We start from the raw sequence: 20,494 nt of genomic DNA on the forward strand, positions 1-20,494 counted from the left end.
AGTCTGCATGTGTAGGTAGTGCAAATAAACCATTTTCTTTCTTTTTTTTGCTTCATTATTAGGTTCATTTTCTGTCATCCTGCATGAATTTTAAACAGCAGTCACTCTTCCAGAAGTTAGATGAACTGTTACAAGGTGAGACTGATTGGTAATTAGTGGGCCATTTGCATAGTTTCACTAGGTACCAGGCTGATCAATGATTTGTCAGAAGACCTGAACATTTTTTTTGTTAGATACTAATATGTATGATTTAGGTGCCCTGGACAAGAACGACATGACTGTGTCTCATCATATCAAGTCTGATTGTTGCCTCCTCCTTGGCTGCATAGTTATGTAAGGTCCTGCTGATCCCATGCAATGGACTGACAGCCCGTGTATTAATAATGATTCTCCACATACAGACTTCTATCCTTCACAGCTCAGAAGGAATATGAATCAGTAAACTAACGAGAGAGCTGCCTTCTCCCACTTGAGAGCAGACCAACCACTGGTCCCTGCACCCTTAGGGTTAAACCAAGTGGAATCTGATGCAGCCATGGATGCAACAAAATCCATGTGGTCATTTGTGGCTGCATGAAATTTTATCCACGCGTCCAGTCATCAGTAAATTATCTCCACTGGCCTAAAAACCCCACCCCTTATCCATCCACATGCCCTGGCCAGTTAAACTTCTCTTCACACTTAACAACTGTAACTGAACTGCTATTGTTAGCAGTCTTGAAGCTGTCATTTTCAACAGAACAAAGGTTATTGCGACCGATTGATAAAAATTTAATCCACAGACAGCCGCTTTTTATGTGAAGTTCGAGGGAGGAGAGATGTTTTAAGATGTGTGTTCTGCCCCTGGCGTCCACTGGCACATCTCCTCCTGTCTCCTGTTTAAACTGAGTTCAAAATGATAATGAGAGCAGTGAGCGGCCAATGGTCCCCGGTGCTCTGGTGAGTGAAGCAAGAGCCACTCAGGACTCCACTGGGCCACTAATTGGAACTCTAAATCATTGTGTCACCTGCCACTCAACGCAGGGTTTGGGGAGAAGGATGTGTGAATCCTTAGACTGGCTGTGATCTCAAGCTTAGGGAGGGACAAGTCTAGTGGAGGTGGGCTGTGCTCAGCTTTTAAAGCAGAGAAAGCTTAATTACAGAAAGCTGCAGAGGACAGAGGAGTACTACGCCGTGCCCTTAGACAGCACACTCTAATGTGATGGCAACAGGCTGCACCATCATAACTGGTGTTATTTAACAGAAGTTTGCGATCTAGCTGCATTCTGGTATGGACATCTGTAACTGAATCTTTGCATCTTTCACCAGGCTAGAAAATCGACTCCAGTTGACTTCAGTATCATAAATGATTGTTTAATCTAAAAGTGGTTAAAAAGACACATAGATTTGACAGTAGTTGGAGAGGAATTGAAGAAGTGTCTGGGTTCTCTGGGCTTGGAGTTCTGCCAGTCTCTCCACTGATGAAATGGGGGAGACCCCCCTAGGAGAGAAAGCTAAAGGGAGAGAGTGAGAGGGCAGGAGATAATGAAAGAGAAGTGGAGAAATTGGATTGGAATGGGAGTTGCCAAATCTGAGGCATAGCAGGCAATAGGTGCTGTCAGTTTATATAGACTGCATAATTGGGGGCCAGGATAAAATAAAATGCGGTGATCAAGAGTCATCTGTCTTCTTCAACTACACTTACAGTCATATATCCATTCAATTTCACAATTGCATTTCTCCACATCCTGTTTACCGATATAACTGGTCTAAAAACAGCTCACTGAGAAAAACAGTGAACTGTCTGGATCTTTTTTTTTGCATCTGTGCAGATTATTTTGTCCCTGTTTTAGGTCAGCCACAGGCAGGCAGATTTTATTGTCATGCTGATTATTTCATGTCTCATGACTTTATGTATACCATAGGGTGAGGACTGTGCCACAGTGTGTCCTCCTGGTCTGTATGGACCAAGCTGCATGTCCACCTGCTCCTGCCATAATCATGCGTCCTGCTCTCCCGTTGATGGCTCCTGCATCTGCAGGGAAGGTACAGTACAACTGGCAAATTGGGGTGTCAATTGGTTTTAACACTTTTGTTTTTGGTTTATAACCTTTTAAAGTGAGACAGCATCGACCTGAGGACTCACGTCTTTAAGGTACAAACCTTTGTGTACATGTGAGATGTGAGCTTTTCGACCCAAGAACTTTTCCCTTCTCAGACTGTTATTGTTGAATGATTTTTACAGGCCATGAAGAGGTGGTAGTATTTCAGCAAAGGCATTCGATCAAGTGTGAAGTTACCTGCTTCAAGTCCAGCTGGGAATAACTCTTGCATGTTACTCAATCTCAATACTGAGTCTCTTCCTCCCCTGTTTGCTTTCAACTATTGAATAAAGTCATAACAATAAAATAGTCTGGTACAGAAATCTACAGGGACAGCTCTTGTGTTGGGATGGTGCAGAGACCTAAATGCCAACCTCTTTCCTTTTCTTTTACTGCTACGTCTTCTGATCAATACATTGTAACCAAATGCCTGCATAATTAATATGAAATGAAAAGTTGAAATTAGCTTTTCAACTTTTACAAATTAGTGCTAGTATTAAAAAAGTCTGGATGTAGATTCTCGACCATCCACAAATGTTCATCTACCCAGTAGTAATCAGCAACACTAATAATAATATTTATTATTATTATTGTTATTGTTATTATTATTATTATTATTATTATTATTATTAATAATAATAATAATAATAATAACAATAATAATGATTATAATAATAATAATAATAATAATAAAGATAAAATATTTCACTGTCAACCAAGGTCCAAGCTCCAAATTAACCAAAAGAAAGTTATATCAAAAGTATGACTTTCTTTCATATAATCTTGTTCCTTTAGTCGATCGTCAGATTTATCTCGCGGGTTCAATCCCAGGTTGGGAATCACAGCGCTATTCTATTATTTTGGTTGTTTTTCTTTTTAAATTATTAATTTCAATCTAGCTGTATGTACAAAACTTAAATAAATTATGTCTTAAGTTTGACATGTCTCTGCTTTTCCTTCCCTCAGGATGGCAGGGAGTGGACTGCTCCATCCTCTGTCCCAGTGGCACATGGGGCCTGTGCTGTAATCAAACATGCTTATGTGCCAATGGAGCTGCCTGTGACCCCGTGGATGGCACCTGCACTTGTTCTCCAGGATGGAGGGGGGAGCACTGCGATGAGTCGTGCCCTGTAAGTGTGTCTACCAGCTGAGAGGAGGAAACATTTGGGCCCTGAATGTTTTTGGAGCTCCATACAACATAGTGTGTGTGTGTGTGTGTGTATTACCCATTTAAAACCAGTCAGTCTTTATCACTTTCAGGATGGCACTTATGGATTGGAGTGTCGTGAGCGCTGTGACTGTACCCATGCCGATGGCTGTGACCCAGTGAGTGGCTACTGCCGCTGCTATCCCGGCTGGACAGGTCAGTACTGCTCCTCCAAAAGAACATTCAAGAACAGAGACAACATTTAAACTGTGTAACTAGCTGAAAATCTTCAGCGTCTTAACATGCTTGTCAGGTATATTTATATCCCCCAACAGAAAACATGCTGCACTTTGTGAGTGTTTTACAGTGTGTCAACAGAATGTCTAAGTAGTGTTTTTGTTAAATGTTCAATTTGTTTTGCTACTGAGCTGACGGGGTATGTGAGTGAGAGATGATTGGAATTTAGCTCGAAATGAATTCTCTTGGCTTAGACGCTGGATGCTGATATGCAGTCATGCGTGTAGTGTGTCCATTATTGGTTATATACAACATCTTACATGATTTAGCAGATAAATATTTGGAGACTAAATCAAACCTTTGCTCTCAAGACTTTTAAACACAGAAATGTACCCTATGATGTTTTAATTTTTGGATCTTGTTGTATTATTGTATTGTATGTATATACCGTATTTATTTAATAGGAGATTCACTTTTTCTTGGGCCCTCTATTTGATCTATGATCCCCCTCCACACCCAATGTTTAATTTTATGTGAACATATGTTGCTCTTTGTTGCTTGTCATTTCAAACATTTGCTTACAGGGAAGGAGCAGGTGGCAGAAAAGTGTGAATGTCACAGCAAGGGTGAAAGGATCATTATGCTCAAAAATGTATTGTCACATCTGAATGTCAAATGCAGGGAGTTAGGTAAGGACCTGGTCTCTAAGCCGGGTGGAGAGGTGCAGTCAGGGAAGGAATAGATTCAGTAGGAAAGGTCAAGCCTGTGAGATCTCAGGAGCACCTTCCATCCAGCCTCCTGAGCTTAGGGCATTTATTCTGGGAAACAATGTGGGTTTTATTATCTGCAAGAGCAGTTCTAGCAAAACGGGGCTCTCATGCTCTGAATCCTACACAGGTCGGGACCATCTGCCTGCCGTAATTGAGTCACCAGGGTGCAGGGCTGGGGGCAGTGTGCAACCCAGTGGGCCAGACAAACACATACATATTTGAATCATCAAGGCTTGTCAGTATTCTCTCTGAAGGAAGGAGCACCTAGAGAGAGGAGATGTGGGATTTGTCACAGGACTAAGTGAGAGATTGAATAAAATAGCCGTTTACACAAACACAGTTTTTTTGTGTGATTAGTTTGTTTGTTTTTCGCTGTAATCATCAGTGCGCACACTAGCCCCAGAGTTGGTACGATATCTTACTTTGCTGTCAACTTGGTGTTTGTTGTAGCGTGTGGTTTGCATAGACTGTCAAGAAGTCTAGGACTCTAGGAATGTGTGCGGGTAAGTGGCTAAGCAGTCTGAGACCCTTTAAGTTGTTGCTAGATTGTTGTAAGTCTGACATCAGCCAACGGAGATGTTAAACTGAGTAACCACTTGATGCAGGAGCTTGGTGCTAGTCCATATTAAGTAGGTCTCAACCTTTTATTTCTGAAGAGATTATAGTTCATATGACAGAGCAGGTGATGTGTGTGTGTGTGTGTGTGTGTGTGTGTGTGTGTTTACATGACATGAGAGAGAAAGAAAGAGGTTTGCACTGCCCTGCTCACTCTGTACAAAGTGGATAATAGGAACATTGGCACTTCTCAGCGAAAAGCCTCCTTTGAAGAGACTTCAGTTCTGGCTTCTCTAACTCTTTCTTCTTCTTCCTCACTAGGCATCCAAAGCCCCTCTGTTTGTCACCATTAGACTGAAAAGTGTGATGCTCTGTCCGCATTCATTTTCTGACAGTAAAGGCATTTTTTTTTTCTGCCTGGTCTAGCAGAACCTCAAACACACATGCACAAGCCTTGCCCTCCTTTTGAAGTCCACGGCTGGGTTTCTAACTAAATCACTGCAACCATGCCCCTTCCTCATCAACGGCAACATTTCCTCTCAGTTACACCTTCATCCGAGCCCTAAGGCACTCTAGTTACTGTACAACATTAGTCCCCAGAGTTTAGTCCAGGTTTAACTCAAAGGTACTGCACTAATGCTGCTTTAACGACCTCACCATTCTCAGATATTCTCATTCAAAGGAAATATCAAATGAGGCTTCGAACTAAGGGCGGATGCATGAAAGGTTGCTGGAGTGCCAACGTGTGTGTTGGAGTGTGTGACTACGTGCATGTGTGTGTGTGTGTGCTATTGTCTGCGTTTGCAGCAATGTACTTTATTCTATGAACCTGAGCATATGTATGTAGTACAGTATAGTACATGTCATTTTGCCCCTCCGTATTTTGAAGGCAGGGTTATGGCTGAGAGAAAATGTGTTGCTCTGATGAATGTGCTAATGCATCCATGTGCATGGGGAGAGCTCTGTGTTGATGCAGTGTTTTGCATTTGTTGGTTGGAGTTATGCCAAACACGCAATGACACATCCAGACTGTGTGCTTGTAGCCTGAGTACTTCCCTTCGGCACTGTACACTACCCCGGTTCTGCTGAAAGAGAATGGAAGACAAGCCTGGCCTCTCTGGAGACCCAACCCTCTTAATCAACACAGTGCACTGGCAGGGAGCCTCAGTCAGATCAAAAAATAAAATACATCGGGAAAAAAGAAACAGGAGTCGGAGCGGGTGGGCTGAACTAAAAAAAATAAAACACACACCAAACTACAAATTCTTCATCCAGGACTAAAATCAATCAACGATCCATGCTGGATGTATAACTCTCCGCAGATCTGCTGTGATCAGACACTGTAGATGCTGTGCTTTGGTGGTGTGTTGTTCTTATAACTGTTTAATATATTTCAACACACCAGACTTTCCTACTTAGTGTGCATTCGCCGAATAATTATCATTGTAATGTGTCTGCAGGAATCCATTGTGACAACGTGTGCCCACAAGGCTTCTGGGGACCCAACTGTTCATTCACCTGCTCCTGTCAGAACGGAGGATCCTGCTCTCCAGAGGACGGTACATGTGTGTGTGCACCCGGATACAGAGGCACCTCCTGCAAAAGAAGTGAGCCTCCTTTTTACTATATAAAGGCAACCTTCTTTCTGTCAAGTTTATCAGAGACGAGTGAGACTGAAGGTGGTACAGTAACACACTCCATCAGAGAGCTGACCTTGCTTTGATCTTGGAGGAACTTGTTTGAAGGTTGAGCCAGCTGAGGAGAAGCACTTGGTTGTTGCTCCCAACTGCTCGAGTGTAAACCCTTCATCAGTGCTATAACTTAATAACAGTGGCCTTACAACATTACAACACACACACACACAGACATGTGTGCACACACACAGACATGTGTGCACACGCACAACCCCCTACCCTGTCCTCAATTACCAACTCTCAGTGGGAGATTCACAGTCTTTACCCAAGCCTCATCAGAGGGCGCGCTCACTGGAAGCGCCATCTCTGGTTTCTGAATGAGATCGGTCTGAAGCTGCACTCAAGTGATGCGTCCACTGATTGGGAGTGAAATTCACAGTCACAAGCCTGTGATGTGATTGTGTGTCCATATTCAGCATCAACACAGGTTGTTTTATCCTCACCGCCGCAGTTCCGCTGTTAAAACTTTAACTGAAACATTACACACGTCTCCAAAGGCTGATGATTTACATTTACACTAGATGCTTTCAATTTTCCAGAATCACTGTTTGAAAACAGGAATGTAACTATCCTGAGAAGAAAATATGTTTTTATTAATGATTACAGCCTCTTATCATGGTTGCACAATTAAGACTCTCTGAATCCTGTACAATCTCTGTGCAATTATCTGTATAATGCCTTAGAGCAGTAGAATAGAATAATATTTTTTTTCAATTCATAATTATTTCAATTAAATCCATGTTATTAATACACAGTTGTGTGTTTATCTGTTTCGGGTATTTATAGAGCTACTCTCAAGATATTACATAAAATGTAATATCTTACTTTTCCATCTCTGGCAGATGAAATAAGAGTGATTAATACAGTGACTGACTTTCCTTTCCTCTCCCTTGCTCTCTCTCTCTCTCTCTCTCTCTCTCTCTCTCCCTTGCTGTCTTTTCTGCTCAAATTCTTTCAGCCATGATTATTATGCCTCCGTGGCTGCCAGAGACATCATGTTTTTTGGGTGTCCATCCGTGCACCCATCTGTCCCTGTCACACATTTTGATGGTCAAAGTTGAGGGTTGCTGTGCACGGTGGCTATAGTATCTCACAAACACCTCAAGGGAATTTTGTCAAATTTGGTACAGAGACGTTAAATAAGACCTTTGATTTTGGTGATTAAAAGTCAAGGTCACTGTAAGCTTACAAAAAAACTTGCTTCATTTTTCCAACAAAATATCTCACCATCTCAATCACTGGGACAAACAAAATGAAAACATGCTAATTAGATTTAGATATTCAAATGTTAACATCACTTATACAGAAGAATCAAGACGGCATGTTTGGGAAGAAAATAGTGTAATCTGAGACTGTACTGGTCATTGGAGGCATACAACTGTACGTGGAATGACAGCCAACATTGCAGCCAACATTTATTGACGTATTTTCTTTCTCCTGCCGTGCTGCAGGCTGCTCTCCAGGCTTCTACGGCCACCGCTGCAGCCAGTCGTGTCCACAGTGTGTCCACAGCACCGGGCCCTGCCACCATATCACAGGCCACTGCGAGTGTCTGTCCGGTTTCTCTGGTTCTCTGTGCAATCAAGGTAAGTGATTGCTGTGTCTTTTTGACCTTTAGCTTCTGTTTCATCAAGTCTTAAATGAATTCACTGTGAAGTTTAAGAAAAATGTTAAGCACAGCTTATATCTGAAAATGTCTTGACAGCTGGTTTCATCATAAAATAATTTTAAAAATTATTTAAATTGTCAATAAAATTGCATTAATTATAACAACATAGAATAATGTGTACAATACAGTTTGACGTTCTGGGCCTCAGTAACATGAAATTAAACTTTCTTTGTGGCAGCATTATTTGAGGACATAGACACATACGTGCAGTATAGTCCCTGCTCTAATAAGATCAACGTATAACCTGCACCTTCTCCCACTGTCATCTCAGCCCTAAATATTTGAATAATTTCTATTATCAGTGAAACCCAGACCAAGAAGAAAGCAATAGTTCGCCATCAACATAAGCCTGAATATTGCTGAGAGACACTTTTTTAAATGAAGGATACATCAAGTGAATTCTTTTTTCTTTTTTTTGCACCCCTTCCTGAGTGTGCAATGAACGGTGCATGTAAAATGTTTCACTTTTACAGCATATGGAGACAAAGACCTAGCACTTGTGTTCTCCTGGTTACCCTTTGATTTCGAGGCAGCCAGGCAAAACTATCTTGTTGAATTGCCTTTGTGTTGTTGTTGTTCTTGCACTTGAGTTATAAATAATTTTTATCACAACTGTTTTTCCTAAGCCAACACAGGATATGAAAAATGCTTTCCTATAAAAAGTAATGTCTTTTATTTAATGATGTAGATAGCTACTCATTGTACGTCTGTGTTAAAACGTAAAATGTTAAAAGTTAAAATAAAAAATAAAAAAAGAGGGGAAAATGTCATGTAATAATACTATTATAATGATACTAATATTATTATATTTGGCCCATATATAATATAACAATACTCAATCATCTTATAATATACATACATACATCTTTATAAATTACAGATAGGCAATGGGGAATGTTTGAATTCTCTTTTATGGCTTTGAGCAGTGTCTTACAAATAAAAGTTTAATAGGATAGCTGAAGTATAGGAAAAAAGAAGTAATGAGAGCTGGTCCTAATTTGTCTGGACTATAATTACTGGTGAGCGGGCGTTTAGCCATGAGGGACAAAGGTGGCCAAAAAACATGCACGGTGTCCCCTTGTTGCTCCCCGTTGGCATCGTCACATGTCCTCTGTCCGGCACACAATCTCTCAGCCTAATGAAGCACTCCCGGTGTGTTGAGGTTTGAATCCCCAGAAGCAGCCGTATAGGAGAGGCAACCTCGTGGCCTAATGACAACCTGCTTGAAGAAGCTTGAAAGAGCTCTCAAGAAGAGGGGAAAGCCAGTTGAAATGTAATCATTAAAATCACTCCACATGAAAATGAGTTAGACCCATCTCTTTTATAGCCAGCCACCTTATCTGATATTTCCAACACTGGGCTATTTTCGCTCTATGAGGCGTTTGATGTATCTGCTGTCACTGCAGCTCCCTGATCCTGATGGTTAGATACACCTTGGTTCAATTAGCCCCACAGTCCAACAAGAAAACACAATGGAGGTTTCATTTTGAAAGTGACATCTTTTATTAAATAGTGCTAGAGAGCATTGAAATATTAATTTCATAAAAAATGTATACAGTGGTCTGTGTACATGGTCTATTTCAGAGGCACATCATTCATTCCACTCCAGTGACTGTAAATGGGCCAGTTGTGCCAGTGGAGGTAGTGATCAAATCCTCTGTTTGTCTAAACAGATCACTTCATGTCCACTCAAATAAAACAGCATCATCCATTAGAGAAATATGTTTACTCGTACACTTTGTTGTCGTAATGTTGTTGAGTTTTACTTGGAGACCAGGCTTATGGGTGAAACTTGTGTGGGTGTGTGTGTTCTAGTGTGTCCGAGTGGCAGGTATGGCAGGGTCTGTGCCGAGATCTGCCTCTGCACCAACAATGGCACATGCAACCCCATCGATGGCTCCTGTCAATGTTTCCCTGGTTGGATAGGAGAGGACTGCTCTCAGGGTATCGCTTATTTCCTTCCTCTTGTGCTTAATTTGCTCCGTTTCTTTAATTTCCCTGATCTTGTAGTCCGTCTCCACTCCTAATTTCTCTCACACACTTACCTCTGGACACATGATCAATTTTCATGACCCTTCACACTCCAACTTCTACCCTCAATCCCCGCTGATGTGAAACACAGCTTGCTTAAATGATTGTCGTAATGCATTATGCTCTTTGATTTACAGCACTGTAGGCCAAAGATCATTAGCAGATCATGAGCCGCCATGATGTGGGAAATTGACGTGTGTGCGTGCATGTGTATGTGTGTGTATTGCATTGCACTACTTTACGTAAAAATACCTTGCAATCAGAAAGACAGTTACATTACCAGTAATTTACTGTGCGGTTCACTGATTTCTCAACAAAAATAATGGGTTTGCTGGCAGAAAAACAAAACACTGGCTTTTCTGTAAGTATTTGTATGAAGTATTTGGGGCAATATTGCATGTTATCTACATTATGCTGAGAATATCTAGGCATTTCCTCAAATGTGGACACAGAGTTGTATTTGACAGTGTGACCATGAGCTTGAATTTGCAGCTTGCCCCTCTGGACACTGGGGCCCCGATTGTCTCAACTCATGTAATTGTCATAACGGCGCCCAGTGCAGTGCATACGATGGCGAGTGCAGGTGCAGCCCAGGCTGGACTGGACTCTACTGTACACAGCGTGAGTCGCTCACATGCAGTCTGCAGACACACACTGTCACCTACTGGCCGTCTAACAGAACTGCTGTCGAGATATATATGTATGTATATATAGACATATATATATTTATTTATACATATATACATACATACGTGTGTGTGTGTGTGTGTGTGTCTGTGTGTATATATATATATACACATATATACATATATGTGTGTATATATACACACACACACATATACATACATACATGTGTATATGTATATATATACACACATATATATATTTATGTGTATATATATATATATATATATATATATATATATATATATATATATATATATATATATATAGATTATATATATTATTAAGTTTTAATTTGCATTTTTTTAGAGACCCATCACAACAACACTAATGGTCACTTCATGGTTTTTCTTATTATGCATTCCAGTCATTCACCAAAAGACTAATGCAGATCATCAACATCATTCCACTAATATGAATTCCATTATTTATCACCCTAAGGGTTTATTCATGTTTTATTTTTATTTTTTTGTGGAATAATGTTTTCTGCTGTTGGACATAGACATCTCATTTGTTGTATTTTTCTTTCTCTCACATCTATATCCAGCTTTATCCAGTTGTCTTGTTCTTTGTCTCCACCTCTGTGGTAACAGCATACATGCGTTTTCTGCTGAAGAAGGAAATGTTTCATTTCCATTAATTGTCATTGTCCTATTGTCCTGTCATTGAGTATGCTGCAGAGACTTTGAAAGATATTGATTTCCCTGTTCCTTAGCAATATGACCTTGATTCTTTACATTGTCTTCCCTTCTCTTTGTTTTATCCGCCCTCCCTCCCACCCCGACATTTTGTACATCCCTGTCTCAGGCTGTCCTTCAGGTTTCTATGGCAGAGATTGTTCAGAGGTCTGCCGCTGCCAAAATGGAGCAGACTGTGACCACATCAGTGGCCAGTGTGCTTGCCGAACTGGCTTCATTGGGACGAGCTGTGAGCAGAGTTGAGTCGGTCCAGCACATGTTAAATTACCCTTTGTGTGTATATGTGTGTGAGTGTGTTCCATAAACTCACACACTCATAGTGCTTTAATTTAGTCATGTGCCTCTCTCCCATGCAGAGTGTCCTGCTGGTACATTTGGATATGGTTGCCAGCAGCTGTGTGAGTGCTTGAATAATGCCACCTGTGACTATGTGACGGGAACATGCTACTGCAGCCCCGGCTATAAAGGCATTCGTTGCGATCAAGGTACAATTATATCATCAAAGCTCTCCAGTATATTATCACTCCAACACAGTGTTGAAACAACCTGCAACCTGTGTTTTCCCTTTAGCAGCTCTGATGATGGAGGAGCTGAACCCGTACACCAAGATTAGCCCGGCACGAGGGTCGGAGCGCCTGTCGGCCGGGGCTGTCATGGGCATCATCTTTCTCCTGCTCATCATCATGGCCATGCTCTCTCTGTTTGTGTGGTACAGACAGAGACAGAGGGACAAAGGTCATGAGATCCAGCCCAGTGTCTCCTACACACAGGCAATGCATATCACTAACACTGACTATTCCCTCTCCGGTAAGAGACTTTATAGACTCACCTGTTATGACAAACACTAAACAAACCTTTATCCACAAATTCACAATATATATTTTTCATTATATTTTATTTATTCTGGGTAAAAACAAACGTTATATTTTTATTTCGCACAGGCTCTAAAAGCCCCTTGTAAGAACAAATGCTACCTACTACCTATGAAAATAAATTATGTAGAAGATTACATAAGTTGAAAAGATATTTAAAAGAGACAGACAGAGAAAAAGAAAAGGTCTAACCTATATGATTTGGTACATTGTGACCTTCTGATGACAATGATTGTTTATTTTTTTGTTCATTTAAAAAAAATGTTGCAGATTTGTTGGTATTCTTCTGCCAATATGTTTTATTTGATCATGTTTAAATAAACAAATAAACTAATATGCATGTGCACACAATCCTCTGAACCTGTTGTTTGAACCCGCAGAGTGTGGCAGCACAGTAGCAATGAGGACCAGTGCTGCAGAGGTCAATCAGAGCCAGAGCAGCAGCAGCAGCAGCGGCCAATGCTTCTCCAACCCCAGTTACCACACGGTGGCCCAGTGTAATGTCGTCTCGACCATCTCCAGCAACCTGGATGGTACACTGATCCTCAAGGTATGATCACTCTTCCTCTGTATTTCCACAAAACATCATCCCTATAACACACTACAGTATAAAGAAACACCAAGCTGTGCCTTTCTTTTCTCTTCGCAGTCGAGCACCCTGAAGAACAGAAATGGCTCAGAGTGGAGAGCCTACTGCAACCTTAACGACTTAGGTTGGTTTTTTAACGCTCTATTTTCATGATTCACCACTCACACATACATACTGGATGTGGACGGTGTGGGATTCTGTGTCACTTCAAAGTCAAAAAGCAATGTCATTTGTACAGACCTTATATTGGCATGAACCCGGGATCCTACTACCCTGCTGTGAATGAAGATGAACCAAAGGGTCTCTGGTTAGATATAACCTTTGCTCTGATTTTTGATAAGTTATGCAGGTGGGACAGAGAAATCACTGGTGCAGGGGTGAAAGGGGGTCAGAGTGAGCTCATTATTCTTCTCTCACTTTCCCCAGTTGCACATTTTTCTGTGATGGCTTACACTGGGTCAAGCAGTGCACTCCTGCTCTGTGGATTATAGAACATTAAGTGTGGCAGTAAAATGACTTAATCATAGCTCATATCTCATCAGTATTTTCACAACACCCACCACCCATGTAGCATTCATATGTAGTTTTTAATAAACCACATCATAGCACACCATAATGTAGTTTTTAACAGAGATGGGTGCATTTGTCTTTTGGACTCCAGTGTAAAACACACTGCAGTGATAGAATACTCCCACTCTACATTTATAAACTAAAATAATGATATAATGATTTATAAATGTTAATATAGTGTTAATATGTAATATTATACTGTATGTAATAAATCCATAAATTAAATCAAATCAAATAAATCTGTGTTTCTGATTTTTTGATTCCAGTCTAATTAAGTAGCACTCAAAAATAAAAAAAAAGTGTTGCCCTGCTACACTTTTATGTCAGATGTCTGCACACAGCACGTCAATCATAATGACAAATGTTGTGCATGTTCATCCTGATGTATTGGGCTAATAGAGTGATATAGCCTTAAACAGACTTGTCTTCTATTCATGGTGTTTGGTTGTTTGGCAAAAGACCACGATTGATTATACAGTATAAACTTGTAAGCCTTGCGGGAATGTGAACACAAGCGAGTAAAACATTCAATAAAAACTTAAGTTCACAGTCTTCATGTTCTTCCAAAAAAAGAGACATAGTAAATTGTACTTTAATGAGTGATTTCCTGTCAATGTTCTCACATTGAGAGGTTTCATAAAAGCTGTTTGACTTTAATGATTTGACATTTGTTGTAGATGTTCAACAAGGGGAGACGCAGACGCAGCGAGGGCCGAGGAAAGGTAAATAATTAATTGTGAAAAACTGTGTGTGTGTAGCAGACTGTGTGGACTAACTGTGACTCAAACCGATCTTTGTGGCTGGTTTAGGGTTAGGCATTTAGTTGTGATGGTTAAGGTTTGAGTAAGGGGCCAGAGATTGCATTAAGTCTATGAGTGTCCTCACTGAGAATTATGTACAAGTCTGTCTGTGTGTGTGTGTGTTTGTGTGTGTGTGTGTAGATAAATACTGTGTGAGTGATTCTTTTCGACTTCACCAGCAACAATATTACAAATCTTTTTGTGTCCAGCACCCCATGTATCAGTTTGGCTTTTATTCCTCTGTGAAACTGCTATTTCTGTGACACAAAATCCCATGTCCTCATATTCCCTGTGATTTATGTGAAAGCTCAATGCACTTTGGACAAGATCATGGTGGGCTGAAGTTTTGTTCCAAGGGTAATTGCTCTCCATGGCTCTGTGCCTGATACATCATTTTGTCTCCCACCCTGCAGTCGGTGGTGAATTTGAGAGACCCTGGGGTCTAAAGGAGCTTTGCTATGGTTTCTAATGAGGCCTCTTATCGGACTGATGAGACTGTTATGGATGGGATTAGCCTTCCTCTCTTTCCCCTCTGTACTCTGATGACTGTAGACCACCATTTGTCACCTGTCAGAAACAAAAGAAGTAAAACTGCTTCAGAATGGCAAAGATTTGTATTGCCGTTCTCCAGGCCAAACTGGGGTGTCTATGTAAATGTTGGTTATAAATGTTGGTTATAATTACAGCAGCTGTAATTAAAGCTGCAGCATATAACTTTTGGTGAAGAAGCATTTAACCCATCAAACTGCTGAAAGACCAGTTTTTTTGAGCAGTAGAATTCACTGCTGAAACTTTACATTGGCACTTCTTTGAGTTCTCAGTCAAACTCCAACCTTTCTGCAGCCTAGTGCAATGTTCCTGTTCCCTTCATCTGTCTTGATAAAACATGCATCACTTCCTGTGTGCAGATTTAGCGTTACACGTGTAACATTGACATTTTGTTAATGGTTAAAAGTGAACAAGTTGTGAGTGAATATACCTTTGCTAAATCATCTCTGCTGATACTGCGTTGTGCTGCGTGTCTCTGTCTAGTGGCGACTGCAGATTACATCAAGGGCTCCATGTGCAGCAACAGCTCCTGCTCCCTGAACAGTGAGAATCCATATGCCACCATTAGAGACCCACCAGGGCTTGCTTGCAAACATACAGAGAGCAGCTATGTAGAGATGAAGTCTCCCTCCCACCGTGAAGTGCCCTTTGGAGGCACTGCCACCCTCCTGGGTAGTGCAAGCAGGAATGTCTATGATGTTGGTGAGTGCGTTGTTGCTGTGATGTGTGGAGCTCAGCAGGGTGCTGCAGTTTGTGGCCTCTCTGGTCAGGACACCTGCTGTGAGCCTGTGTGGACTTTGTAAACCTTCATAAGAGGAAGTGTGAGCCGCCTTTCTATTGCATGCACATCTCCTTTCTCCTTCTTCCTCAGCCTGTGCCTACTACTCCTCTGTCTCACTAACCCTGTTCAGTTCTGGTATGAACATCCGTCCTCAGTGATCCAATTACGCGTGAATAGTGGTTCGTACCTGCCATTAAGTGTCTCCCGTGACCACATATGATCGGATCTGGGCTTCCTCAATTCCCCGCACTGATGGCATGACAAAATTATGTTTTTAACATGTGCGTGTGCACAGTGACAGAGAAGGACACTGAGACAAAAGAAAATTGTTTTAACCATTAGAAAAAATAAATCATATGGCTATTCGCAAACCCAGGTCTTTTTGCTGCAAGGCAACCTTGCTAGTCACTACACCACTGTGTGGTTGTAGCACTGGTTATTGCAAAAAACACTTTGAAACTACTGCCGTCGACTATTCTGTCCTCAGCTCATGAATGTGGCCATATGGGACCTCTGCGGTTCCTGTGATCGTATCTCAGCGTTGGGACCATTCAAACCTGTACTTAACGTGATCTGGATGTGATTGGATCACTCAGGACGAATGTGAATACCAGCACTGAATGGGGGCACTGAGTATTACGTACTTCTCCAATTGTTGTCTTCCTTCTTTCCCAAACTACCACAGAGCCGACTGTGAGTGTCCTACAGGGACCTAATGGAATGGCGACTGGCTTCTCCCAGAGCCCCTATGACCTTCCCCGCAGCAGCCACATCTCGGGCCATTATGACATACTGCCCATGCGTCACAGCCCTACACACACACCCCCGCCTCCCCCAGAAAGCCCCAGCTCCCTGCTCTAGAGGGCGTGCCGGCATCCAACTTTTCTTAATGGAAAAGCCCTCCCAATGTCTCTGTATGTGTTTGGTTTAGATACTGAGATTTTGAGATGGAAGGGGGCAGCCACAGCTCCTCTGGACCCTGCTCTTTTTGGCTCCCTCAATCGCAATCTTCCTGTGTCCCTGAAGGAGGGAGGGGAGGAAGGAGTGTCTCACACACCAGCGACCATTCATCCATTTTATTTTCTCATGGAACTAATCACTCAAACTGCTGCCCAGCCTCTTTATGAACCACCTGAAGTGGAACATAATGGCAAACAGCACCAAGGGTGGCTTACACGGATTGTTTGGACTGGTTATTTAAAGGGAAAGAGTAATACTCAAACTCATTTTAATTCATGGTTTAAGGTTGTTATTATTCAAGGGCAGCCAAGTGTTTATAATATCCTCTAAGTAATTTTCTCCTCAGGAAGAAAGGTATAGCAACATTGACCATGTCAAAGCAGGCAAAGATTTATAACACAGAGATACCACACTTTATGGATCTTCACCATGCAGCAGCTGCAGATTAGCGCAGCTGATTCGAGGTGTTCAGGATTATTTATACTCAGAAATGTTCTGTCATATCGGAGAGAACAACGATCTAAATGTTTAACATGGAAACTTAGCTGAGAGTGAGCGGAGTCTGATAAAGCATGGATAAATCATAAAATAGTCTTAATGGTCCTTGATTCATTCTCACTTCGTTATGATGACACTTAGTTGTGATGGAAATAGAGCTCAGTGTATCTGGAGATGTGTCCAGTGTTTGTGCATTTATTGCATCACTGAGTCACACACACACATTCAACAGGATTTTACCCCACACTGACACTAGCGTCAGATCTTGTGATTATTTTCTTTGTTTGTTTTTTATGTGAAAGTATTTTCTTGTCTTACTTTACATTTTTGAAATATTAACAGTGGTAAGAAGAGGTTGCTTTGACCTTTCTATATTTTGTATTGATAAAAAAATGATGATGTTTATTTATTAAATTATAATAGTGATGGTGAATCTTTATCAATGTCCCACTAGAACTGAAAGAAAAAAAAAAGCATGATCAGATAATGGATACCCACTGATGTAGATAACACACAATTTACTCTTCTTGTGAGATGATCAGTGTCATTTTGTGAAGCGTTTTTTGAAGTTACTTAAAATGTTCTTTCTTTCTCTGTCAAATTGTAAATTTAAAGTAAGGGTTCCATTCGATCGATTCCACACCTACAAATACCCTGTGCTGTATCTACAAAGGGAACCACGTGTAAAAACGAAAAAAAAAAAAATACATTTTTTAAAATGTTTTAAGTTTGTATCTGGCTGCTTTCTTTTATTGAACTAAACTGACTGATTTACTTTGTGGACGTCATTTCACCCTCTGTAGAAGCAATAACATGTTGACAATCGATGCCCAGGCAGCATTTCATTAGTGCTGGACATGATAATTTGCCATCTTTGACCAATGTGGTGACAGTGAATCATATTCTATGTGACTGTTTATTATTCTCTAAGGGAAGTTTTTTTTGTTGTTTTTTTTTCATATCAATGCTGCTTGTTGTTTTGGTACATACATTTCAAATTAAAAGCCTACTCTGCCATCAGACACATGTTTCAGTCAGGTTAATCATCCTGACACATGGAGTTAATGAATTGAAATCTCATGTGTGAGACAGGACTTGTCTCTTTTAATCTGTGGCTCTCAGTTTTGAAATGTCAGGTCAATTAATGTTTGTTTGCTGGTAAATGAAGAATTTCACTCTGACAAATAACACATTTTCTTCCAGTTAACGGAGTGCTTTGAATTTCTGTGCTGCCTCTGTTTGAATGAAGTGTCTAAAGTGTTTTGAGTTCTAGAGGCTGTGGGTGAGGAAATCCATGGCTGCACATTATTCTCCAAAAACATCTTCTCCATTCATGAATTGGGGGCATTTTTTCAAAGAGTTCTTGTGTTAAATTGGCTTATTTAAAAGGTTATTTTTTATTAATTAACCAGGCTTCACAGTTCAGTACACCCTCTGAAAGAACCTTTTTTGTTTTTGTTTTTTTATGTATGACAGATCATTGTATTTGTTCCAGTGGAGTTATTGGCTTGCACATGCATTTATTAGAGAAAAAGAGAGAAATAGTTGATTCAGCTTAAACACAGCCTCACATATAGCACAGCGTCATAATGAACTAACTACAGTGTTGTCAGGTATCAGTGTTGGTGTACAGTATTTCAGGGTGTGTTACTGTAATTTCCCATAGCACCTTCCTCACAGGTCTGAGTAAGACAACACTGTTTGGTTACTAAACAGTTTAAGAAATTAATGTTTTTATTTGATTTTACACCATGAAAATATAAAATGATCTCTGCAACAAGAAGACCCGGGTTCTCGACCTGTTCAGAAACAAAGAGTTTGCATGTTCTCCCTGTGTGCGTGTGTGTGTGTGGTTCTCTCCGGGTTCTCTGGCTTTCTTACGCAGTCCAAAAACATGTGGAACAATATGTGGATTAAATTGAACTATAAATTAAACTCTAAATTGACCATAGGTGTGAATGGTTGTTTGTCTCCATGCGCCCCTGTGATGGACAGGAGAAATGTACCCCGCCTATCGCCCTATGTCAGCTGAGATTGACATAGCATGTGAAGGATAAAGTGGTAGAAGATGAAAGGATGGATGTTTTGTCTGCGGCATTTGTGCATGGTTTCAAATGTAATGCAGTCTGACATTGAACTATACTCATTCAAGTATCTGACAACTTCAACCACAAATACAGAAACAATGAGAACATGCAACATCAACAGTCAACTCAATGTGCGTTCAGTGTAATAAGTCTATGTATAACTAACTATAGGATGTTTGATTTTATCAAGAGACAAAGTGGAATCAGTGCTGAAAAAGATCATATTACTGGCGCTGGAAGAAGCTACTCTGAGAACCACTACAGTGGAGGAGCTGTGGTTGTTCCACAGATGATAGACATGCTGCCCAGCTGACTGCCAACAAGCCAAGAGTGATGCCTCACTAAAAGGGAAGTGCCGCCAGTAAGTCAAGGAGTTAATGGACTGAATAAATGCAAGTACTTCAGAGAGAGTTGGAAAGAGAGAGAGAGAAGCATTAAAAAAGAGACGAGGTCACGCTGCAGCGAGGCAGGCTCTTAAGAGATTTTCACCGTAGGTGTAGCTTGTTGAATATGCTCTCAATAGGCCACTGAAATTATTCATTCAGCGCAAGATGAGAATTTAAGACGGCTACAAAACAGAAATTCCACTAAAAAGTGAAAAGTGGTCAAATGTGTTCAAATCAGATGTTTCTCATTTTTCCAAGCATAACATTTGATGGGAAAGAGTAACTAAGAGCAGTACTTCTCCAAAAGTCATTGAATCAGTGGCAACTAGAGCAGAGTTCCTGAAGATGTTTCACCTGTCACCCATGAGGCTTCTTTAAAGACGACTTGATGACTCTACAAGCCCAACTACTGCTACTTCAGTGACTTTTGGAGAAGTAGTGCTGTCGTTACTCTTTTCCATCAAATGTCATGCTGGGAAGAATGTGAAGCATTGGATTTTCACATATTTGATGACGTATTTTCACCTTTCACTCTGTCCAGCTCGCAGTCTAATTTAATGAAATCTCTGTTTTGTTGCTGTCTTTAATTCTCATCTTCAGTTGTATAAACAATGTCAGTGGCCTGTTGAGACAATATTCAACAAGCTACAGCTACAGTATGGTGAACTATGACCTCGATAATGAGAATATTCACAGGCAACATCCCTGCTTCTGCACATATGCAGATCTGATTTTTATAAGATTTGAAATATGACTCAAAATATTTCAACGTGTCTTATATTAAAATGCACAGTAGTATGTGACCATGAATGAGTATGAGTAGTTTAACAGTTGAC

The 20,494-nt window shown here is 40.7% G+C and overlaps 1 protein-coding gene across 5 annotated transcripts in view; it reads left to right on the forward strand.

Moving 5' to 3' along the window:
* Positions 1 to 17,875, forward strand: part of megf11 (multiple EGF-like-domains 11) — a 70,863-nt gene extending 52,988 nt beyond the window's left edge. For 2 of the 5 annotated variants that reach the window (XM_044036670.1, XM_044036672.1), the window contains 15 exons: positions 1,905 to 2,025; positions 3,048 to 3,211; positions 3,342 to 3,444; positions 6,251 to 6,397; positions 7,936 to 8,070; positions 9,969 to 10,097; positions 10,677 to 10,805; positions 11,676 to 11,804; positions 11,923 to 12,051; positions 12,137 to 12,373; positions 12,819 to 12,988; positions 13,088 to 13,151; positions 14,275 to 14,319; positions 15,430 to 15,648; positions 16,413 to 17,875. In XM_044036670.1, coding sequence (XP_043892605.1) covers positions 1,905 to 2,025; positions 3,048 to 3,211; positions 3,342 to 3,444; positions 6,251 to 6,397; positions 7,936 to 8,070; positions 9,969 to 10,097; positions 10,677 to 10,805; positions 11,676 to 11,804; positions 11,923 to 12,051; positions 12,137 to 12,373; positions 12,819 to 12,988; positions 13,088 to 13,151; positions 14,275 to 14,319; positions 15,430 to 15,648; positions 16,413 to 16,588 — 2,097 coding nt within the window. In that variant the 3' untranslated portion in view covers positions 16,589 to 17,875. The remainder of the gene's footprint in view (positions 1 to 1,904; positions 2,026 to 3,047; positions 3,212 to 3,341; positions 3,445 to 6,250; positions 6,398 to 7,935; positions 8,071 to 9,968; positions 10,098 to 10,676; positions 10,806 to 11,675; positions 11,805 to 11,922; positions 12,052 to 12,136; positions 12,374 to 12,818; positions 12,989 to 13,087; positions 13,152 to 14,274; positions 14,320 to 15,429; positions 15,649 to 16,412) is intronic. The other 3 variants (XM_044036671.1, XM_044036673.1, XM_044036674.1) reach the window with 2 other exon arrangements.
* Positions 17,876 to 20,494: the final 2,619 nt, after the last annotated feature.

Source organism: Solea senegalensis, linkage group LG10, assembly GCF_019176455.1.
Source record: "Solea senegalensis isolate Sse05_10M linkage group LG10, IFAPA_SoseM_1, whole genome shotgun sequence".
NCBI classification, from domain to species: Eukaryota; Metazoa; Chordata; class Actinopteri; order Pleuronectiformes; family Soleidae; genus Solea; species Solea senegalensis.